At 47.6% G+C, this 19,986-nt stretch overlaps 1 protein-coding gene across 1 annotated transcript; it reads right to left on the bottom strand.

Annotated features, from left to right (window-relative positions):
- Positions 1 to 1,024: 1,024 nt before the first annotated feature.
- CSNK1E (casein kinase 1 epsilon) lies at positions 1,025 to 18,258 on the bottom strand. The gene is made up of 9 exons (XM_086610198.1): positions 18,183 to 18,258; positions 12,080 to 12,190; positions 11,769 to 11,917; positions 10,830 to 11,058; positions 4,098 to 4,268; positions 2,396 to 2,544; positions 1,686 to 1,878; positions 1,443 to 1,582; positions 1,025 to 1,057 (listed from the first exon to the last, which is right to left on the bottom strand). Exons 1-9 carry the CDS (start codon positions 18,256 to 18,258, stop codon positions 1,025 to 1,027), a joined length of 1,251 nt encoding a protein of 416 aa, XP_086466324.1.
- Between the last annotated feature and the right edge of the window lie 1,728 nt (positions 18,259 to 19,986).

The following is a 19,986-nucleotide window of genomic DNA, read 5'->3' as shown; positions in this document are numbered from 1 at the left end:
TCAGAAAAAAGGAGAGCAAAGTTAAAATTTATATGGCTAGAAACCATATGATTTGAAAATTAAAAAAATAAAATAAAGCAGGAGAAGATATCCAACAAGGAGGAGGAAAAAAAAAAAAAAGAGAGAAACCAAAACCAGGAGCAGAGAGTCAAGAGAGGGAGCTGGGGGTAGCCAGCGCAGGCAGCGGTAGGGCCAGGGTGGGGCTGGGGGGGCAGTGGAGGTGTTCCCGCACGGCTCCCGCGTCGTCAGCTTCTCGGAGGCGCTCGCGCTGGGGGATGCAGGCGACCCTCTCGGAAACTGCTCACACCAGCGCAGGGGCACAGCTCAACTCCTCGTCGTTGGCAAAAAGAAATTCTGTCAGTTTTTTTTTTTGTGGTGTTTTGTCTTTTTTTGTCTTTTTTAGTTTTTGTTTGTTTTTTTTTTTTTGTTTTTTAAAAGAAAAATACAGTGAAGACACTAGAAAAAGGGGAAGGGGAAAAAAAAAGAGAGAGAAAAAGGGAAGAGGACATTAGGAGAGAAGGCTCTTCCCAGCAATACCAATGCCAACTGGAGTGTAACAAATCAAATCAGACCTTTCTTCTACACTCCCACCACCCCTCAGAGTTACCTTGTTCAGCTACTGCAAGAGGCACTCACTAACTGTGCAAAGTCTCGCACACTTGATTGTGCTCAGTACTCACCTCCCCAACACTATCATGCTTCCAGAAAATCATTTGGTAGGAACTAATGAAACGGCTCCCCGGGCCCAGCACCTTCTCCACCTTCCCTACCCTCCTGGAGAAATGGAAGCTACCTTCACACTTCGAATAATCCATCCCCCCAAGGCTTTGGCAGCCAACTTTGCTCTTCCCTCTAAAGCCAAAAACCATCTCAAAGTAAGGCGAAGGGAAAGGAAACGTACTGATCTCCCACAGCAACATCAAAGCCTTAACTTAATCTCTAATGCCGGCAATTCCTGCCTGGGGGACTGCAGGCACCAGGACAGGCTCACCTAAGCAAACACTGGTCCAGTGGCAATTGCTCCTCACTTCCCAAGGTGATCAAATGGCACACTTGTCTACAAAAGAAGAGGAAGAATAGGTAAGGGATGGAGAGGAAGAAAAAAGTCATGAAGAACACCAAAATAGAGAGGCTGCGTGTCCTCAGGACATCCTCTCTCCCAAGGGTTCACTATTCCACTTCTCCAAACCATTACAGTCTGGAAGACGACCAGATGAAGGCTTACTCCAAGCAAAGCAGAGCTAAGACGACAGTACTGAGCGTGGCCTCCAGATGACACGTAACTGAAAAGCCAAGGCATAACCTGGTACCACTCCCCTCACCACCCTGTAGAAGCTTCAGGTGCATATCAGCTCCAGCAGATTAGGTAAAAAATGCTTTGGGGCCCTTAGTCTTTCCAGGACATCCAGGCTGAGGCCATGAACATTGCAGCACGGACTCACCTGTGATGCTGAAATCCGTGACACTTCTTGCCGCCCTGTGAGGTCGGATGAGGAGACGTTGGCAGGAGCTCCTCGGTGTAACCTCATGCTGACCTTCCGCTCCCTGTCCACTCTTGAGATTGCTCTGGGGGACGTGTTTCCTGTTGGGGCAGAGAAACACGAGACAAGAACATCAGTCAATCATTTCAGTTTCCAGCCAGTAACAGGGGTGGCATCCTCCCCCAGCTTTCCCACCCCACTCACCAGACTGTTGGATTCGGGAGGTGGGGGTGGAGGCCATGGGCTCAGTGACATTGCGAAGACGGTTGGCAGTGGCTCCAGCAGGTGGGCCGGGGGGCAGTGCTCGTGTGGCTGACCCTCGGAGTTGCCCCATCCTCTCTTCTCGCTCGTGTTCTCGCCGCTCCCGATCCATATCCTCGGGGTTCCGGGCTGCTCCCTGAGGAGGACAGAAACCCCCACACCGTTAGGCAGGAAAGACAGCAGCAGCCCGGATAGAAAACACACAGTGCTCCATCACACCAAGAAAGCAGAGCTCCCTCCCCAAAACACATTCTCCTCCCACCATTTCCCACTACACTCAGAGAAGGCCTCATTCTCTTCCATGAGGAAACAGGGAACAAAGCATATAGTACTGCAGCTGTTACTGCAATTCACGACTGTGTCCCACCTCCGAATACAGTTCTCTCCTGAAAAATTATCTCTACCTACCTATAGCTATAGATCTATTGACACACATCCTCCACACAACAGACTCACTAATACAAAAGTGATCATACCCCCTCAGGTGGCACCACCAGACAACTCTGTCTCTTTTCACTCTACCTGGTCCCCTTCCTCAAATTGATCACCAGAAGTAATTATAAGTCACCGGCAGTTTCAAACTTTTCTCCCTCATCTCCATGATACAAATCAACCCCTGGCTCTCCAGCCCTTTTTTCCTCACACACACTCACAAATTTAAGCATGTTCCAGTCAAAGACGTAGTCGTAGGAGAAGCCTTGGCGGTGGAAGAGGTTGCGGAAGAGCTGCCGCAGGTATGAGTAGTCAGGTTTGTCGTCAAACCTCAGCGAGCGGCAGAAGTTGAGGTATGTCGAGAACTCAGCTGGAAGGAGCAGAGAACAAGTTGTTGAACACCATTCAACCCCTCCTGGTCCCACCATGAAGCCACCACAGCCTTTGAGCAGCAGTGTGCTGGACCACGATGGCACAAACAGAGCTGTGTAACGAAAACAGAGCCTGCTGGTTGCGGTGCTTTGGCTACCGAGACCCTATCCCTATTTTTACCAGAGGAAATGCTCACATACCTCTTTTTTCTGGCTGCTTCTCCAAGCAAGAGAAAGCAAGTCACAGAGCCTGCTAAAGGAGAGTAAAAGCGCAGGCCTAAAGAATAGGTGGAGGTGAGCTTTGGGAAGCAGAGCTCAGATCAGAGGTCCTCCTAGCTCAGTAGCCTGTCTTAAGCAGTGGCCAGACAGCTACAGAGGAGAAAGTGCGGGGCAAGCGTGTCTGACACCTTCACTGACATTAGCCCAGTTTCCTGCTACTTTCAGCTCAGAGAACTTCCTGATCTGGATGTGGTTTCTAATTGTTTAGTAACCCTCAGCAGATCGCTCTTCCTCGTAGTTGTCCAATCTCTCCTTGAACTCCTGTTAAGCTTTAAGTATCCACAACATCTTCTGGGAAGGAGTTCCACAGATCTACTACTGGCTGCCTGAAGAACCACATCATGTTGTTTTGAAGCTAGCAGGAACCAGCTTTGTTTCTCTTCCAATACAAGAACTGGGACTGCAAAATAATCAGCTGCCATCCAAACTTCTGGAGGCATAATAAGAGTGTAGACTCCTGTCATCTCTCTAATCACCTCTTTTCCAGGTTCCAGCAAACTCATTGCTTGTATAGAAACCACCTCACTTCTGATCACCCTTTTGGCCCTTTCCTGAACCTTTTTTTCAGTTCTACCATGTCTGTTCTGAAATAGTGGGATGGACCAAAGCTGCACGGTGCACGCAGGGTGCGAGTGAGCCATGGGTTTATACAGACCATTTAGGTTTCTTTTCTTTCCTAGTAATTCCTAACACCCGATCCGCTTTCCTCAGTAGCCACTAAGCGCAAAACTGATGTTTTCACAGAACCATCTATTGTAACTGCAACAGCTCATTCATGGGCGGCGCTGCTCAGCTCAGAGCCTACTACTCTGCATATGACACGAGGAGTGAGCCTTCTCTTTCCTCTCACGTACATGACTCCGTATTTACCTACTAAGAACTGCATCTGCCACTTCATTGCCCGGTTATTTCTGGAATTCATCACAGTTGGTCCTCATCCTCATTACGCAGTAAAAACTCACGATCATCAGCACACCTTCTCACCTCACTGCCAACCACCATTCCAGACTGTTTCTGAGGTCCTAAAGATCCGTCTCAGCACTCTCATGCCCATACTAACACAAGGCTCAACTCTCCACAAAAGCATGTTTCCCACTGCTAAACCAGAACTGTATCACCATTGGTCTCTTATCGTTCTCATCACTGGTGTGAGCGGCACATTCTGGTCTGGGGACACTAGGCATTGCCCTTCAGGACTCAAGACTTCATGGGGTTTCAGCAGGAGAGCAAGCCATACATCAGACAAGACAGCCATCAAGATCAGAGCACTTACAAGGGTACCCTTTGCAGAGCACCTCAATGGGCGTTGACATCTTTTTCTCGCTGATCCTCTCATACTTTTGGCGCTTGGTGGCAGCCTTGAGGCCCTGCCAGGGCAGCGAGCCCAGGTTGAAATACATGAGCACGTAGCCGAGGCTCTCCAGGTCATCACGTCGACTTTGTTCTGTGAGGAAAAGTTAAAGGGGCAAGGAGTGAGCATCAATCAAAACTGCTCGGGCAATCACACAGCTTTGGAGGTGAACACAGAGAAAAGAAAGGACTCCTCTCTCTTCTTTGGCAGATTTCTATGCGTAAACAAACTTGTAGAAGACATTCCAGTACAAATTCCTGTGGGGATGTTCATACTGCAAGAGTTAAAGTGCTCTTCTCCCCATACAGCCCAACCCACTTCACAAATGAATAATTACTCTGACTACCTCCTCAGCTGGACAAGCCTGAATTCACACAAGAACTCAACAGCCCAAGAAATGCTGCAGTGAGACTGCCTACTTCACTCTTCCCAGTCCCAGAGGAAGGGCACCTACACTTCTCCACCCAGAATGATACTTCACCCTGGGGATTAGTCATGACAGAAAGACAAAGCTAACAGAAGCAAGACCAACACAACCCTTTCAAACACACCATATAAGTAACCTGCTGATACTCTTTAGACAGGGCAGAAGTGAGGAACTAGGGACCCCTTCTTGTGGTAAACAACTTTGTTGATAGTTTAGAGAAGCCTAACATGTAATACTGTGCAAAGATCTTTCTGGATTGGTGGTATTTTTCAAGCTGTGGAGGAAAGAAGTACGAATACAGAGGTATACTTTGAACAAAATGTTCCCCTCCAAATGGGTAATGACTGTGTAACTGGCATCACCACCAACTCTACTCAGAGCAAGAGTTGCCCTTTCTATGTCACTGTAAGGGCCTGCTTTTAGATGCTTATTTACAGAACAACAACAAAAAAATGTTTCCCAAACAAAAACATTCTGCATTGAATGGTTGGACTGGATGATCTCTAAGGTCTTTTCCAACCTAGAAATTCTATGATTCTATGAACTTTTTCTCTGGATTGGCCAAGCCATTTTAAGTTTCCAGTTAGTTCAAGATGGAATTGACGCAGAATCTCAGAAACTGAAAATGTTGAATGGTCAACTTGTGAAACTCCTCCCAGCTCTTCCAACATGCTTACTAATGCACTCACAAATTTTGTCACGAAGTTCTTGCCATTGTTCCCCTCCCAAATACAGTAAAATAAACACTAAGATGTAAAATAAAGATGTAAAATGAAAGTATTTTACATCTTGAGGAGGACAACAACTTACATGCGTAACAGAAAGGCAAAATATGGCTTGAGGGAGAGCACAAGGGTAGAGGAAAGACTAGATAGATTCATCTATTAGATTAATTTACTACTACAGCACATTTTGCTGGATTCAGTGCCATGTCCTGGAAGATGCTGCAGATCATTTATTGGTCTGTGGGTTAATTCTCAGCATCAGTTACATGCTACCACCTGCCCCATTCAAAGGCCAGTAGATTATTACAGCTACCCTTTACTCTGCTTGCTGAACTGAACGCTGACAGAGAAGTAGCTGTAGCAGATCACAGATCTAGATGTCCAGATGAACCAACACAAGATGTGGGTCACCATGGGCCTTTCTTCCTCCTGCATCTCCCTCATAACCTCCTAGTGTTTTTGAGAACTACAGAGCTCAGCAAATTAAAAATATTTAGGGGGGTGGAAAGCACTGTGGTTGCAGAAGAAAAAGAGGGTCTCATCACTTCACAACTGAGAGGAGACAGCCTTTGGGTCAAAGCACAGGAAATGCCACAAAACCACAATGTTTCAAGACTGGAGCAGAGGAGAAGGCAGTCCTGCAGATCCCCAAAGTATCTTAGTTTGAGCATGTGGAAAAAAACAGCATTTTTGGACCTCACTAACTTACTGCCTCAAGTTGGCCACTTTCAAGGGCCTAAATACTTCCCAATTTTATCAGGCTGCTGCCAAAGTTAACTACATATGACTGGCTGGGAGATGCTTAGATGCAGAGAGCAGGGAAAAGAAATCCACGGTTTTGCATTTGGCCTAAGGTTGGGATACGTGTACTCTCAGAGGGCCATGATTACACACCATGCATATCAATTAAATAAAACGAAACAATATTTGATAATGACCTACATCCTGAAACAAGAGGCCTGTGGAAATGGAGTCAGAATGCACATCCAGGTCCTGAAAGCGCAGGAGATGAGAGTAACCTCAATCCTGCAATTTGCCAGCCCTTGACTTATCCACGCTGTAGCTTTAAAGCCTGCAACTGCAGGTTCCCTCTCTAGAGCACGGTGGTGCCCTCAGAAGTAGGGAAAGGCAAGGCAGAAACCAGAGGAACCTACTGAACAAGCAAGTCAGCGTTTCAGGAGTAGATCGGGATCTTGCCTCCAAAAACTTGCTTGAACTCCACACAGCTTAGAGCAGGCTGGATCACACACCTCCACTTCTGTGGAGCACAGCAGCTTTGAGCACAGCCACCAACTCCATCCAGAACAGGGGACGTTCTGCGAACGTATGCCTAGGCACAGTCCTAGTGATTTAGGGAAGGCCAGGATTAAGAGACTTGAGGTTAGGGAGCCTGAAGTCAGTGAGGCACGCTACAAGCCCTTACTGGAGGCAGTGAGAGCAGTTACAAAACCAAACTGAGGAGATGACTAGTATCCATTACATGCATGCAAACACACCTTAGCTGTGCCTTAACACAGCAACATGATCAAGGAAAAACAACTGCAAGCACAGCACCTAATTATTAAAATGCTGAATGATAAACGTCTGATTGCATTGCATCTCTGATGTCCAATATCTCAGGTGCATTTGGTCATTGTAGCCCACTTAATTTCAGTGAGATTCAAATCTATGATGAGACTGAAGCACCAACATGATGGGTCACAGTTGTCACGCTACCTCAAAACATTGTAGCTGTCTTTCAGCTGTAACCCTAACTACAAGATCCTGAATTAAACCTTGGATGACAGTGAAGAGTAACAGTTCCTACACCCCATTTCTTTGTTTCATCTTCAGTTACTATTACACATCACCAAATTTTCTTTTTTTTTTTTTCTCCCCTTTCCCCCCTGGCCTCATACCAACATTCTCAGGACACTAGGTAACATGAGACAGCAAAAGCAGAGTAATTAATTAGTTAGGAAAAAAAAAAAGTTCATCTCTACACACCAAAGAAACATTACTTAATATTACTACTTCCTAATTTTAGAAGCTTGACAACCATTGACTAACTCTTGCAGCATTCCTGTGACACAGGCAAAAAAAAAAAAAAATCAAGGGGAAAAAAAAAAAATCTCACTTTACAGTTTGAAAAGAGAAAGAGAAACACAAGTGACACGAATGTGTGCCCAGAGCAAGTCAGTCTAGAAGCAGGATTACAGTCATGACCTGTGACAGCACATCACACTTTCTCTCTCAATTTTATTTCAGCTTCTCAGCTCTCCCACAATACATGGGGGACTGCTACTCTTATAAGACACTCATCCTTTCCTCCCTCAGCCACAATCCCCTTTCCAATAGAAAACACAAGGTCGTCTTCCCACACAACCCAGCATGACCTCTCAAACTCAACCCACTCCGCAAGCAACCTCCTGCCAATTCCCTTCCACTCCCAGGGAGGTTCCCAGCCAGCCCACACCCTCAGTGCCTTCCCAAAGCAGGGTGCTCACTCAGAAGGACCTGAGTCAGGGGTGAGTAGCAGGATGGTGAGTTACCTGGGGAAGACATGCTTGGGCAAAGACAGGAGACAGAGGACTGGTTGCCTTGGACGTGACGTTCATGACAAAAACTTGTTTCTTTGCAGCCTAAAGCACCTCCTCGTCCCCCAGGACAGCGCTTCCCCCTACCCTGATCCTACCCAAAGCAACGCTGTTCCCATACAGGACTCCCTAGAAATCAGCTGTCCTCACTGGAGCCAGCCCACCAGCAAGCAGTCTTAAACAAACGTTTTCCTGACTACATACTCAGATCGGATTTTGCACTTGCACATGTTGGGACTACGCTTCCCCTTTCTCTCCCCACTGCATGGCAACAGCCTTTAAAACCACAAAAATCTGGAATGGGTGACCAAGGGCAAGACGAGCAGAAGAACTTTATGCTCTGCACAGACTACGCCAATCCCATCTAGGACATGCGCTTGGGGAGGAACTGCCCCCCATGTCCAGCCTCCTGTTATCCAGACAGAGCCCACCAGGCTTCTTCTAAGACTGTCTCCTGGGCACCCCTGGGCATCTATTTCAGACTTCACAAGCTCCAGAGGGTGCAAGGGACTCTCATCTCCAGAGCATGTGAAAACTGACTGGAATGCATGAACCAAAGCCTGCATAGTCCAATGACTCCCCCAACAGCAAGTCTCCAGCTGTGGAAACCCTCCTCGATCTCGCCCCCTACTTTTTCCCCTGGTCACTGGGAAAAGAATGTGTTTCCTCCAGACATCGGAATGCCCAACCCTTAGCTTGCACATTCAAATAAAGGCATTTATTCATTTGCTATTCCTGTCACACAAATACCCCAGCACCTGGTTCCTTCCCTCTCCCTAAACCACATTAATGTAACATTAAGACAGAGAATTTAGTCTCTGAAAAGTAAAAAAATTCAGAGTGATGGTTCCCATGGCAATGCCGCTAGCTCGAAAACATGTCTGTCATACGCCCTGTGGCAAGGTCTTGAGAAACAGGAACTGCAGCTGCAACCCTGACACCCCCATCCCCTTTCCTCCAGGCAAGTCATGTAACCTTTATGCCATTCAGGGGAACTATCTGCAACGTGGAGATAATACACCCGAGACCTGTTGTGCAGAGCAACTCACACCCAGACTCTCCCAAATCGAAGGGCATGAAGAGAGCGACGGCTGTGCTCAGACCGATGGCATATGCGATTTGCCCTCGGATTAGTGTTCAGACATTGTTTGTTCATCCTGATACATAAGCCAAGCACCAGTAGCAAAGGGCTAAGTTAGGGCGGAATGAATAATGAAGGCCTTAAAAAAAAAAACAACCAAAAAACCCACAACCAACACAACCAGACATTTAGCCTCTCGTGATCTGTTCAGACAGAGCAGGCACACACAAAAGAACCGACAGACATAGTAGTGAGAATTATTTTGTGCATGTCTCCTTGTGGCAGTTACCATGGCCGTGGAAATCTTGACTGAGAATCCAATGGAGAGTCAGTTATATATAAGCAGGTCAAGCCAAAATACAGAAGACTTAACTTGGAAAGCTCTACGAGAACTATTTTTACTACGTGCAAGAGGTCAGGAGATCACAGCCCGCTCTCAACACACAACACTCCCCATTTCAAAATAAATAAAGCATTTTCAGTCTACAGTTCTACAGTATTAAGTAAGGAAGACAGTGGGGAACTGCTTTATTTTCTGCAGGTCAAGTCTTGATTCCAGATTTCTGAGAAACCATCTACAAGAGGGGAGAACGGGATGCTTTCCCTAGGAAGAATGAGGACATGAAATCCTGTGGAAGCTGTTAGTTTAAAAGGTTTGGGTTCCTTGCTCTGATTTTCAAATTCCCAGCTTATACATTTCAGAATAAGGTCTTCCTGAGATACAAACTGAGCTGTGAACACAGGAGCTACTTTCCTGGGTCTGCGGACAGGGCAGCTTCAGTGTTTCTGCTCTTTGGATTTGCCAATCAGCATCAGAACCAAGCCAGCCTGCTCAGAACGGACCCTATGGTAACTAAGAAACTCTTGCACTGCGGACAAAGTTTAGCTCAAGCAGGTGAAAAAGGTCATACACCGCAGAGAAGTATCTGGTCAAGAAACAGAAAATTGCAAGAGGTTTTCACCTCTGTTCCTCAAAGCAACCAGCTGGTGTGCATCAGGGGCTCATTCCCAGGACAGGTGACTTCAGAAGGTTTAAGTCTGGTAGGTACTAACCTGCACAAGTTTTTTACAAAACCTGGGATGATGCTCATCACCAGTGTAAGACCTGGCTGAACTCTTGGCGCTCTTTCCCACCCTAGTTTTATCCCCACAGTACTAACCACAGACACTAAGAGCAGAGTCCTACCTCCCTAAAGCTGCCTCAGTCTCTCTCACAGTGAACAGGGCAGTGTGGTTCAGACACGCGTGTATTTTGAAGGCACATGACAGCCAATCCTCAATCATAAAACCTGGATGCCCAGGCAGCAGGAAGCCTCCCCTCATTTCAGCTTTTTGTACATTTCCACACAAGACTGTCCCAATCTTCAGTGGTGGATTACAGGAGTATGACCACATTGCAGTGGGACTGTATCCTTGAGCTTTGACAGCTACAGAATAATCACTGATGAAGGCACTCACGAGTCAACAAGAGAGGTTTCCATTGCACATATCTCTAAAGGCTCAGTGCCTGCCCATGTCTCCTTTATGTATCTAATGAGCCTGCAAAAATTGTGCAAGGAAGAGTTAGTAGCAGTAAAGTCAGGGAGGTCACAGCCTTGATGCTGAAACATCAAGGGCCCCACTGCACAAAGCGGTGCACAAACACATACCGGTAGACAATTTCTGCCTTCAGGAGCTGAGAGTGCCACAAAAGGCAGGAGAGGTAACACAGGTGTAACATTAAGTTATTTGCCCAGCATCTCAACATAGGTCAGCAGCAGAGCCAGGCACAGAACCCAACTCCCTCCTTCTGGGGACACACTATCTCCCCTGGAAAGCCCCAGCAAGGGGCAACAGCAGACTCACCAATTCCCAGGTGGGTGTTGATAGAGGCGTAACGGGCTGTGCCAGTAAGATTCTTGTTTTCCCGGTAAGGAATGTGCTGGTGGGTCCGGGCATCTCGGTACTTCTTGGCCAAACCAAAATCAATGATGTATACTAGGTTGCCTTTTTTGCCGAGGCCCATAAGGAAGTTGTCTGGCTTCACATCCCGGTGGATGAAGTTCTTGGAATGAATGTACTCAATACGGCTGATCTGGACGGGGGGAGAATAAATAAATAGTGAGAGAAGTGAGAAGGAAACTTATCATAACTACATCTGTTAAAAACAGTACTCTCTCTAGGACACTGGCCTGTCACAGCAGGGAAAGGGACACTTTGCAGAGAATATCAGACACGACAGTCAAGGAAAAGACACCCTCTGAAGGCAGAAGGATCTGGAGATGGAGATGGAATTTAACCCTGCACACCAGCCCAGTTCTCGATCTGGGGAGGTCACCGTTAGCACAATGAAGCATGGGAAGCAAATTTGTATGGACTAAAACTCTGAGCTTCAGTATCGACACCAGTCAACTTTCAAACTTATCCAGGATGGGAAAGGAGAAGGTCCAGAACCACTAAGGATCTTAAACCCAGGGCATGGGCAGTTGAGTCAAGATAAGTAGCAATGCCAATTGTTCATCATGCAGGCAAAAGCATCTATGCCTGTAAAACTAACACAGGGTGAGCAGCAGGGCAAGGAAGGAGGGATGGAGATGTGGAAAAACCGGCAATGCCTAGGTTCCAGGCCTCCAGCTTCATCAAGAAATAGAAACCTGGCAGCCACTTGCTGTTAAATGAAAAAAAAGTCTGAGATACAGCAGTTCTTGAGCAGTGAGGATGGGAGGAGGGGGAAGAAGAGGGGAGGGGGGAAAGAAAAAAAAAAGGAAAAGGGGAGTAGGCACAAATGCTTCAGAGGAAACTCACCATCTGGTCTGCCAGGAGCAGAACTGTCTTGAGACTAAATTTGCGGGAACAGAAGTTGAAGAGATCTTCCAGGCTGGGCCCCAAGAGCTCCATCACCATCACATTATAGTCCCCCTCTGCTCCACACCATTTAATGGAGGGGATACCCACTGGGGAAAGAGAAAGATTAAGCCCACGGAACAGAGGAAAACTGCTGCATCCCCTGCTGAGAAGATCATCTGTAACACCAAATCATTTCCTTTCCAAGGCCCTCCAGAACAATTTCCTCCTTCAACCACTCCCCCGGCCCCATCCTTTCCTCCCCATCTCACCTCCTCCCTGCATCATCTTGTAGAACTTGCTTTCGATGTGGAGCTGAGGATGCTTGGTTTTGACACATTCTAGTTTGATGGCCACCTCTTCACCAGTTGCAATATTGGCTCCTGCATAGAAATGAGGGTGAAATGAAGATTGTGCAAGCTTCCACTGAAGCTGAACACTTTTAACAAGGCCCGTACAGATGCCAAAACCTTAAGATTTGCCCTGAAATTTATTCTCTGTAATAGAAATGAGATTCAGCCACTTCAACTTCATACAGAGTTTCCAGCACTGCCATTTGCAAAGACATGCCCAGAGGAACGCACACGAATAGGAAACCAGCTCTGATCCTGCAGCCAGGCTAGAAGACAGTTCTACAATGTGCTAACTGCCTCATTATCTCAAAAGTGCCAGACTTTGGGAGATCAATCTGTATGTATCAGCAGTAAACTGAGTGGAAGTTTTAGCTGTCCCTGATCATATACCTAGCCCCTAAACCCGAGCCAGCCCCCTAGGCAGTGATATGGAGTATCTCTTCTGGAGCAAAATTACTGGTTACCTTAGGTACATCATTTCAACAGAGTCTATTAGTCCAGGAGGAGACATTGCTAACATTCCCAACTACCTCTGGATTCTCCGCAACCCTGACCTGTTCAATACAGGCAGTTCCCAAATCTCCAGCTTCTCCCTCTCCCGAGGGCTTTAATAGTACCTTTATCTTTTGCCAAGACAGAAATATTTGCTATATCCTAAATTAGAAGCGTGAAGCAATAAACTGAATCCAGTACTGAATTAAGCTACTCAGACGCCTTTGTTGAAGGTATTGCTAGATAGTTTGCGATGACACAAAACCACCACCCCACGCGCTTCTCTCTGAAAAGAACAGAGCTGCCAGCCACGAAAGCCAGCACTCTGTCAAAGAAGGAATAGGCTGGTCTTTCTCTTGTACTAGCTAAGAGGATTCCAGATGTTTCACATCATCCTAAAATGGAAAGAATGAAGATCTGCACACAGGTCACGGGAATGACACTCAAGACTCGCTTCTCTTTCCCTCCTTCCCATGCCTGCCTCGCACACACGGACAAGCCCTTCCTCGTATCCAGAACTATTAGAAGATGCACTCAAACACAAATCAGAGAGCAGCTCTGATCATGAGCAGCTTATGAACACTGTCATAAAATAAACTACTCCAGAACATGCATGCCAAACATCAGCAGATGGAGTCAAAGGTGATGTTTCGTAGATATCCTACAGTTAGTTTTGGTAGCTCTGGTTAATTCCTGCCCTCTGATCCCTGTGATAATACTTTCAGAGTCCACAAGGACAGCTGCAGATAGATCTTTCCAACCATCCTTTCACACACCACCTCCAGAGCCAGGGACTACAGAGAAAAAAGAAATGGTCACACAACTGGATCTCTTTCTACCCCTGGATCCTAAGGAGATCAACCTCCTGTTGAAGAGTTCTGGCTTGTACGCAAAGTTGGCCAAGAGCTGCCTGCTAGCAAAAAGACGTCATCTAGATACTACAGCCCCGGGTAGAGACAGACAAGCTGCTAGGAATTTGTAAGAGAGGAACAAAAACGATTGGGGCCTAGAGGGACTGATTTACCAAGAAAGATTAAAAGAGCTAAATATGTAACATAGACAAGAGATACAACTAAGAAGGGTGGGGAGGAAGAATGGGACATGACAACAGCCTGCAAATATTTGAAGGCTGTAAACACTAAGGAGGGAGAGGAATTATTTAGGGTGTTCTGAGGGAGGGGAAGGAGAAGAAATGGGATGAATTTAATAAGGGGGTTTTACACAAGAGCCAGGAGAAGGGAAAAGGAAAAAGCCATCCTGAGAGCTAGAGCCATTTATCCAATGGTTACTTTTGGAAAGATGCTGACGTTTTCCACTTAAAAACTGCTGGCCAGCAAAGCAAGTCTGTACGTTCCCTTCACTCCACCACAGGGCCCTTCTTACAAGCATCAGGAGTGCAAGGAGGAAAAGATCAGGCAAAGGGGCTCAGATCACAGTAAGAAAGTGGCCTCGGACTAGTATCTACCTTTTAAACTAGTCTTCAATCACTGGCCCTTATTCAGCATGGAAACACGCCGGACATCCAAATAGCTAAGAGCACGTCCTTCCCTTCTCTCTTTCCCGTGCCTTTGTGAAGACTTCCCTCCAAATGCTCTGCAGCAGCTCCCTTGTCCGTTTCCTGGGGGTATTTTTCCCTCTCCTAGTCCATCTGCTGACACACACGCAATGATAAGTCTTGCTGACTTTAGGCAGCCGTAGCATTAGCATTTGAAATGGACCGTACTCCCCAAAGTCGAACAGTGGAAAGATGAATGAGTTCTCATCTCCACGTTACCCCATGTGTTCAGGAAGATGACAACGCATCCATGTACTAGGCCGTCTGCAGATGGAGAGTGTTATCAGTGAGCATGTGAAGTAGAAAAAAGGAGGAGGTTAAGCATCAAGAAAACTCTGATTCTGCAAAATGTGAGTATGCCATTCAAATTACCAACATGGCCTTCCCCCACACTCTCCATAGCCCAAACATAGGTGTCAGTCTCTTAGGAAAAAAAAAGAAACAACCCTGTGGCCTGGGACAGCAAAAGTAGGACCTACCAGACCTAATGAGGAGCTACTCTTTGCTGAGGGAGTCACCAATGGAACACTTTGGGCTCACCTCCCTCTCTGCCCAAACCCCCATATGTCGTCAGGCGGCTGCTCCCTCTACCGATTTTTGGCTACAGATCTACCCAGACCAAGACTACTGCAAGAAGAAGGAATTCAAGGGCAGGAGTCTCTTCGACCCTTTGGTTCCATGCTTTAACCACCATCTTTTTTAAAGATACAAGTACAAAAGCAACAGTTCTCTGCTCCCTCTCCAGACTGGAAAGCACCGCACTTCAGACAAACGCAGCAGAGCCTGCCTGCTCTGCCTTCAGCCACTCGAGAGACGTACGTAGGATTGGGGATAATTCCTAACATCCACCCCCAGTCTCGCTCCGCTGTGGGGGCTGCACAAATTCAACTCATTCATCACGAGCTGTTTGAAACGGGGCCCTGGGGACAGAGGATGTCACCGGCTAAACAGGATCTTTTTGGAGTGGAAGCCTTGCTGCATGTCTGGTACAATAAACACCGCCCTCACTGCGCATCAGGCAAGCCAACAGGCATGTTTCCCCGCTCTCCCCGCTGCCCACTCCCCTCTCCCCAGCTTGGTGGGTGGGGGAAGAATGGAGGGCTGGGAACAGATGGAAGAAGTCAGATAGGGCGAGAGAGAGTTAACAGGCCAGGAAACAAAGGGAAGGCACTCCCCTCCCAGAAAGGGAGGAGCCTGCCACCAGGAACTGTCCCCAGCCACGGCAAGTCCCATCAGCTTTGTCTGCCCCGCCGTTCCCAGCTCCTCTCCACCGTCAGCGTCCCCTCCAGCACATCCAGGCCCTGCCGCCGATTCGTACCAAATCCAGCAACCCTGCCCTGCTTCTCGGCCAACACCTCTGACAAAGCACCGATCCTCTGATGGCCCAAAGGTCTCTGCAATTCTTCTGCAAACCAGGTTTTGCTCTGAGTGAGCATTCTTAGAAGCAAATGGGGTAGGCCCAGTCCCAAGGCAGCTGGATCTCATTTCCCACCCTGCCAACATGCGGGGAATCACATCTGTCCCCCAAGGTAGCACATGGAAGCGAGGCATTGTGCTTTAAGCCCCAGCTGAGGATTAACAGGAGTCCATCCTTTTTGTCTGCCCATGTGGAAATTCAAGTTTCCTCCTGACAGAAAACCCACAAGCAAATCCCCGAAGAGCACGGCACGCAGCACCCACTGGTTACAGAGTAGGTCAAGACACTAACAACCTAAGAGGGAGAAGCTGGAACAAACCATACAGACCACACTCCCATTCAGAGACAGACAAGGCTTGTTTGTCTCTGCACCGTCTCCACACCATTATCAAGAGAGGACTGCGAGGTGAATCTGGTGCAGGACACAAGTCCTTGTGAAGGAGTCCCTCTGTCTGCAGAACAGACCATGAGAGGATAGCATGAACGCAAGCATTCTCCAGACGCACCATCAGAGACTACGTGCCCCATCCCTCCAGGCTGGGGAGTCACCCAGGCTCCAAGAAGTCTCGCTATCACTGCTTCAAAACACACTGGCTTGCACCTCAATGAACATCACAAGGGCTTTGATACTGCATTCATGTAACTTGGTTGAACTCGGGCAGTTGGAGGCATCCCGCTGTGCTCACCACACCAGAGCACTGGGGCTTCCTCTGCCTCTCACATTGTTTGGTTACAGACAAAGTAGGCACAACCCCTTCACCACAGCCCGTGTTTTCCATGTCCCCTTTGCACAGGGGTATGACCTGTTATGTGATGCAGAGGCCTTTCCATTCAGTACTTCCCTTCTTTCTCCACACACTTCCCAGACGTTTTGCAAGATCCTGACAACTTCTACAGTCCTAGAGAGCGTCTGGAACGCTTCAAGCCCTAGCATAGGTGGCAAATGCTGTGTCCAGGCTACCACCTCTCAATCTCTAGCACCTGGGAACTGAAGGCACTGTCACCCGAGACGCTAACTGGCTGGAGGGCCACAGAGAAGTGACATACAGGAGTAGGCTGCAGTGAAGGCAGCACATGGTGGAACTGGGATCCCAGAAACATTATTTATGATCTCTGCTCATGCTCTGGGTAAAGGTGGCAACAAAGCCTGTTACTGATGATTCCCACAGGATACTTAATCAAGAGAGGCTGCCAACACCAATCAAGAGAAAGAATAATGAAGCAAGAGAGAACTGGAGATAAAAGCCAGAAGTAGAAAACAGAAGGTGATTTACAAACACGGGGATAAGTAATCTGAACTAGAGGTATTCAACGAAAGGAACTCGAGGAGGGATGGGAAGACATTGCAGAACATAGAAGAGATCTCCTACAATACAGCTGACATGGTGCTAAGGCCAATTCTGCAACCTGATACAGTGTTGGTGATGGGGGAAGCCAAGGAGACCCAAAGCAGTCTATGCAGAGGCATCGCATTACAGATCACTGAAGGGTAGCCCTTCACTCACTGCCTGGCACTGGAAATGCCACACCTCGAATGCTGTGTAGGCTCCAAGTTGCTCAGCAGATGGACAAACTGGGAAAAACTGAAGGAGCAACAAGCGTGAGGAGTGGTGGATGTATCAGGAAGCAAAATACAACTCGACTAAGCAAATGAACAGTCAAGGAACACATGATGACCATCTGTAAGTATCCAAAGGGTGCAAACGCCAAGAAGGGAGCGCACAATCACTTTGCTGGCCTGCAGGACTACAGCTAAACAAGTAGTGGTGAGAACAAGATGACAGGAAAAGCCATGCCAGCTCTCATGGAGGGATCAATCAGGCTACTGGATAGTCTCACCACTCTGGTCCCACATCATTTGAGCCAATAAAAAACATCAGCAGGCAAAGTATCAGGGAACACGTCTACACATCAGCATGCTAGCTTAGAAGAATATCTCCCCAGGCGACCTGCTGTGGTAAGAGGAAACCCAGCATTTCATGGGCTCTGTCCATTGAGCTCCCAGCTCAGGTCATTCCAGACATTAACTGTAAATCCCATTATAGATCTAATAGATCTGGGCACCAATGAGGCCAGCCTCTCTCACCTGTTTTACACCTCCCAGTCTCAGATTTCTCTCTCACAGGTGCTGTATCATCTCTTCCACTACTAATCTTCCCAAAACTTTATTCCTTCTACCCTGAAGGAACAACTGCCTCCTCCCTTTCCACCACCCACTCTTTACAAAGTTTACACCCCCACACATCCAAGCTCAAGAAGAGGAAGCGAGACAGCTGGAGTAGTGTGTATGACAAATATGCCCTGAATAGTCCAAATTTAAATCAATCTGATCAAACATCACTGTCTCTCCAATACCTGCAAGGCAAAGCTGAACTCATCCCACTTTCTTTGCAGAAGACCGGCAGCAACTAGCAGTATTCCTTGAAGCTCTTTCTCTCCACCACTTCCAACCTTACACAGTGCCCACAAATATCAACAAGCAAGAAAAACAACCACAAAACAATGACACAATTGAGAAAAACAACCTTGCAGGTGGAAGGACAGAGACTCATACTCACCTAGGTAAATGTCTCCAAACGAACCACTGCCAATCTTTCTGCCCAGCCGGTATTTGTTCCCCACTCGAAGCTCCATGGTTCAGTCGTGCTGAGAAAAGAAGCAGAGAAACAGCAGTGTCAGAGCAGAAACAGGAAGTGAATCATGTAACACCACAGAAGAGACTTCTCCACTTCACCCAGAGGCTGGATACAATTTTTAATCTTGAAATACTTCACTTCCTACATGGCCTCTGTCACCCTTCCTGATCTCCCAGAAGTCCAGGGACAGCATGAGCTAGAAACGCTGCAGGAACATGACCCTTTCAAGTATGTTTTCCATGTTTCCATTACGAGAATGAAGAAGGATTGAATCTCTTCCCCACCATTTCGTTCAGAGACTGAGGTGAGGTGGGGCAGGAAATCCCTCCTAAGAAGGCTTCAGTGGGTGATCACTTCACACTACTGTGACAAGAGATGGCACTGTTCCTTGTAACCTACAGCACCTGGCACCAAGACAGTGGCAACCACTCGAGACACCAGAAGGGATGGGCAGCAAAAACTCTGAGAAGGAGCGCACTCTGGCCCAGCCCTAGATCAGTACCTTGGTGGCAGTGAAGCACAGGACCCAAGGGCTGGGAGAGACAGACAGACTGCCAGGAGCAAGCGACTCCACTGCCCCTAGGCAGGGGCCCGCACAGGGGACAGGGAGGAGACATGACTGAACTGAACCCTTCAAGACAAGGCCCGCACTGACTAGGAACGCCACTTGCTTATCTCCACACGCTTTTGCTGATGGGATCACAACCTCTTTTGGTCTACCCGAGCCTCTCCGTTGCTACTGCCTACCTAGGTGTGCCGGCTGTTCGGTTTTAGCAGCTCAGGCCTTTCCTCACCCCTTTACCCGAGGTGATTAGCCAACCCTTTGACCTGCTATACTCCATCAACATGCCCAGGCTTAGCCTACTCACCTTCCACAGAAAACCAACTAGGTGGAAGGACCACAGCCACAGAGTTTGTTCTCCCTGCAACCTCAATTTCTGCTGCAAACACCTTGGTCAAACACTGTTCTAGCAGCTCCCCTGTTAACAGCCCCTTTCCCCTCACCCCTTCCACAGCCACCAACTTATTCGAGGAACCACAGCTCTTCCTGAGACAGTCAACACGTCTCCTTTTAGAGGGACGTGCCACACTCCTAATTTATGCAATGCCACATTATTAGCGTACAAAATGCAGACACAGAGCCTGTTGGGGACAGGAAAGGTGAGGAATGATTCATGTTTTCACAAGTAGGTGAGAGGAACTTTCCCTTGCTGGAGCTCAGTGGGAAGGAAGCACCACTGCAGGAAAGGAGGAACAGCCTTGTAAGGTACAAGCACAGAAAAATAATCCCAGCTACAGGATTTCGGGCATACTATAAACCCAGAGCTGCTTCTCCTGCCCCAGGAGACGGGATTACAGAAAGAGGAATGGACGGGCTGCAGAGACGTACAGGGAAATAATCCTATCAAGGCATTCAGGGGACATTGTGAACCCTGAAAGCAGAGCTCCAGTCACCAGAAACCACACACAAAACACTTAGAGGTGGAGTCCCCTCACCTAGTATTTACTTATGCATGTGGGTTTGTGTGTGTCTAAAGTCTACAAAACCCTGTGGCTATTTTTGACTTTCTTACTACGAGGAATGTAGGCAGAGCCTTGGGAACTGAACCAGGAGGCAGGCGTACCTGGGTGAGGGCGCAGCAAACAGACATGATTTTTATCCGCTGCCTGCTGTTCTGTATAACCACATTAACATACATCTGACTTGCTTACACTCCTACTCCAA

The sequence above is a fragment of the Tauraco erythrolophus genome, chromosome 4 (genome assembly GCF_009769465.1).
Source record: "Tauraco erythrolophus isolate bTauEry1 chromosome 4, bTauEry1.pri, whole genome shotgun sequence".
Taxonomy (NCBI): Eukaryota; Metazoa; Chordata; class Aves; order Musophagiformes; family Musophagidae; genus Tauraco; species Tauraco erythrolophus.
This window is presented reverse-complemented; position numbering and strand designations above follow the sequence as displayed.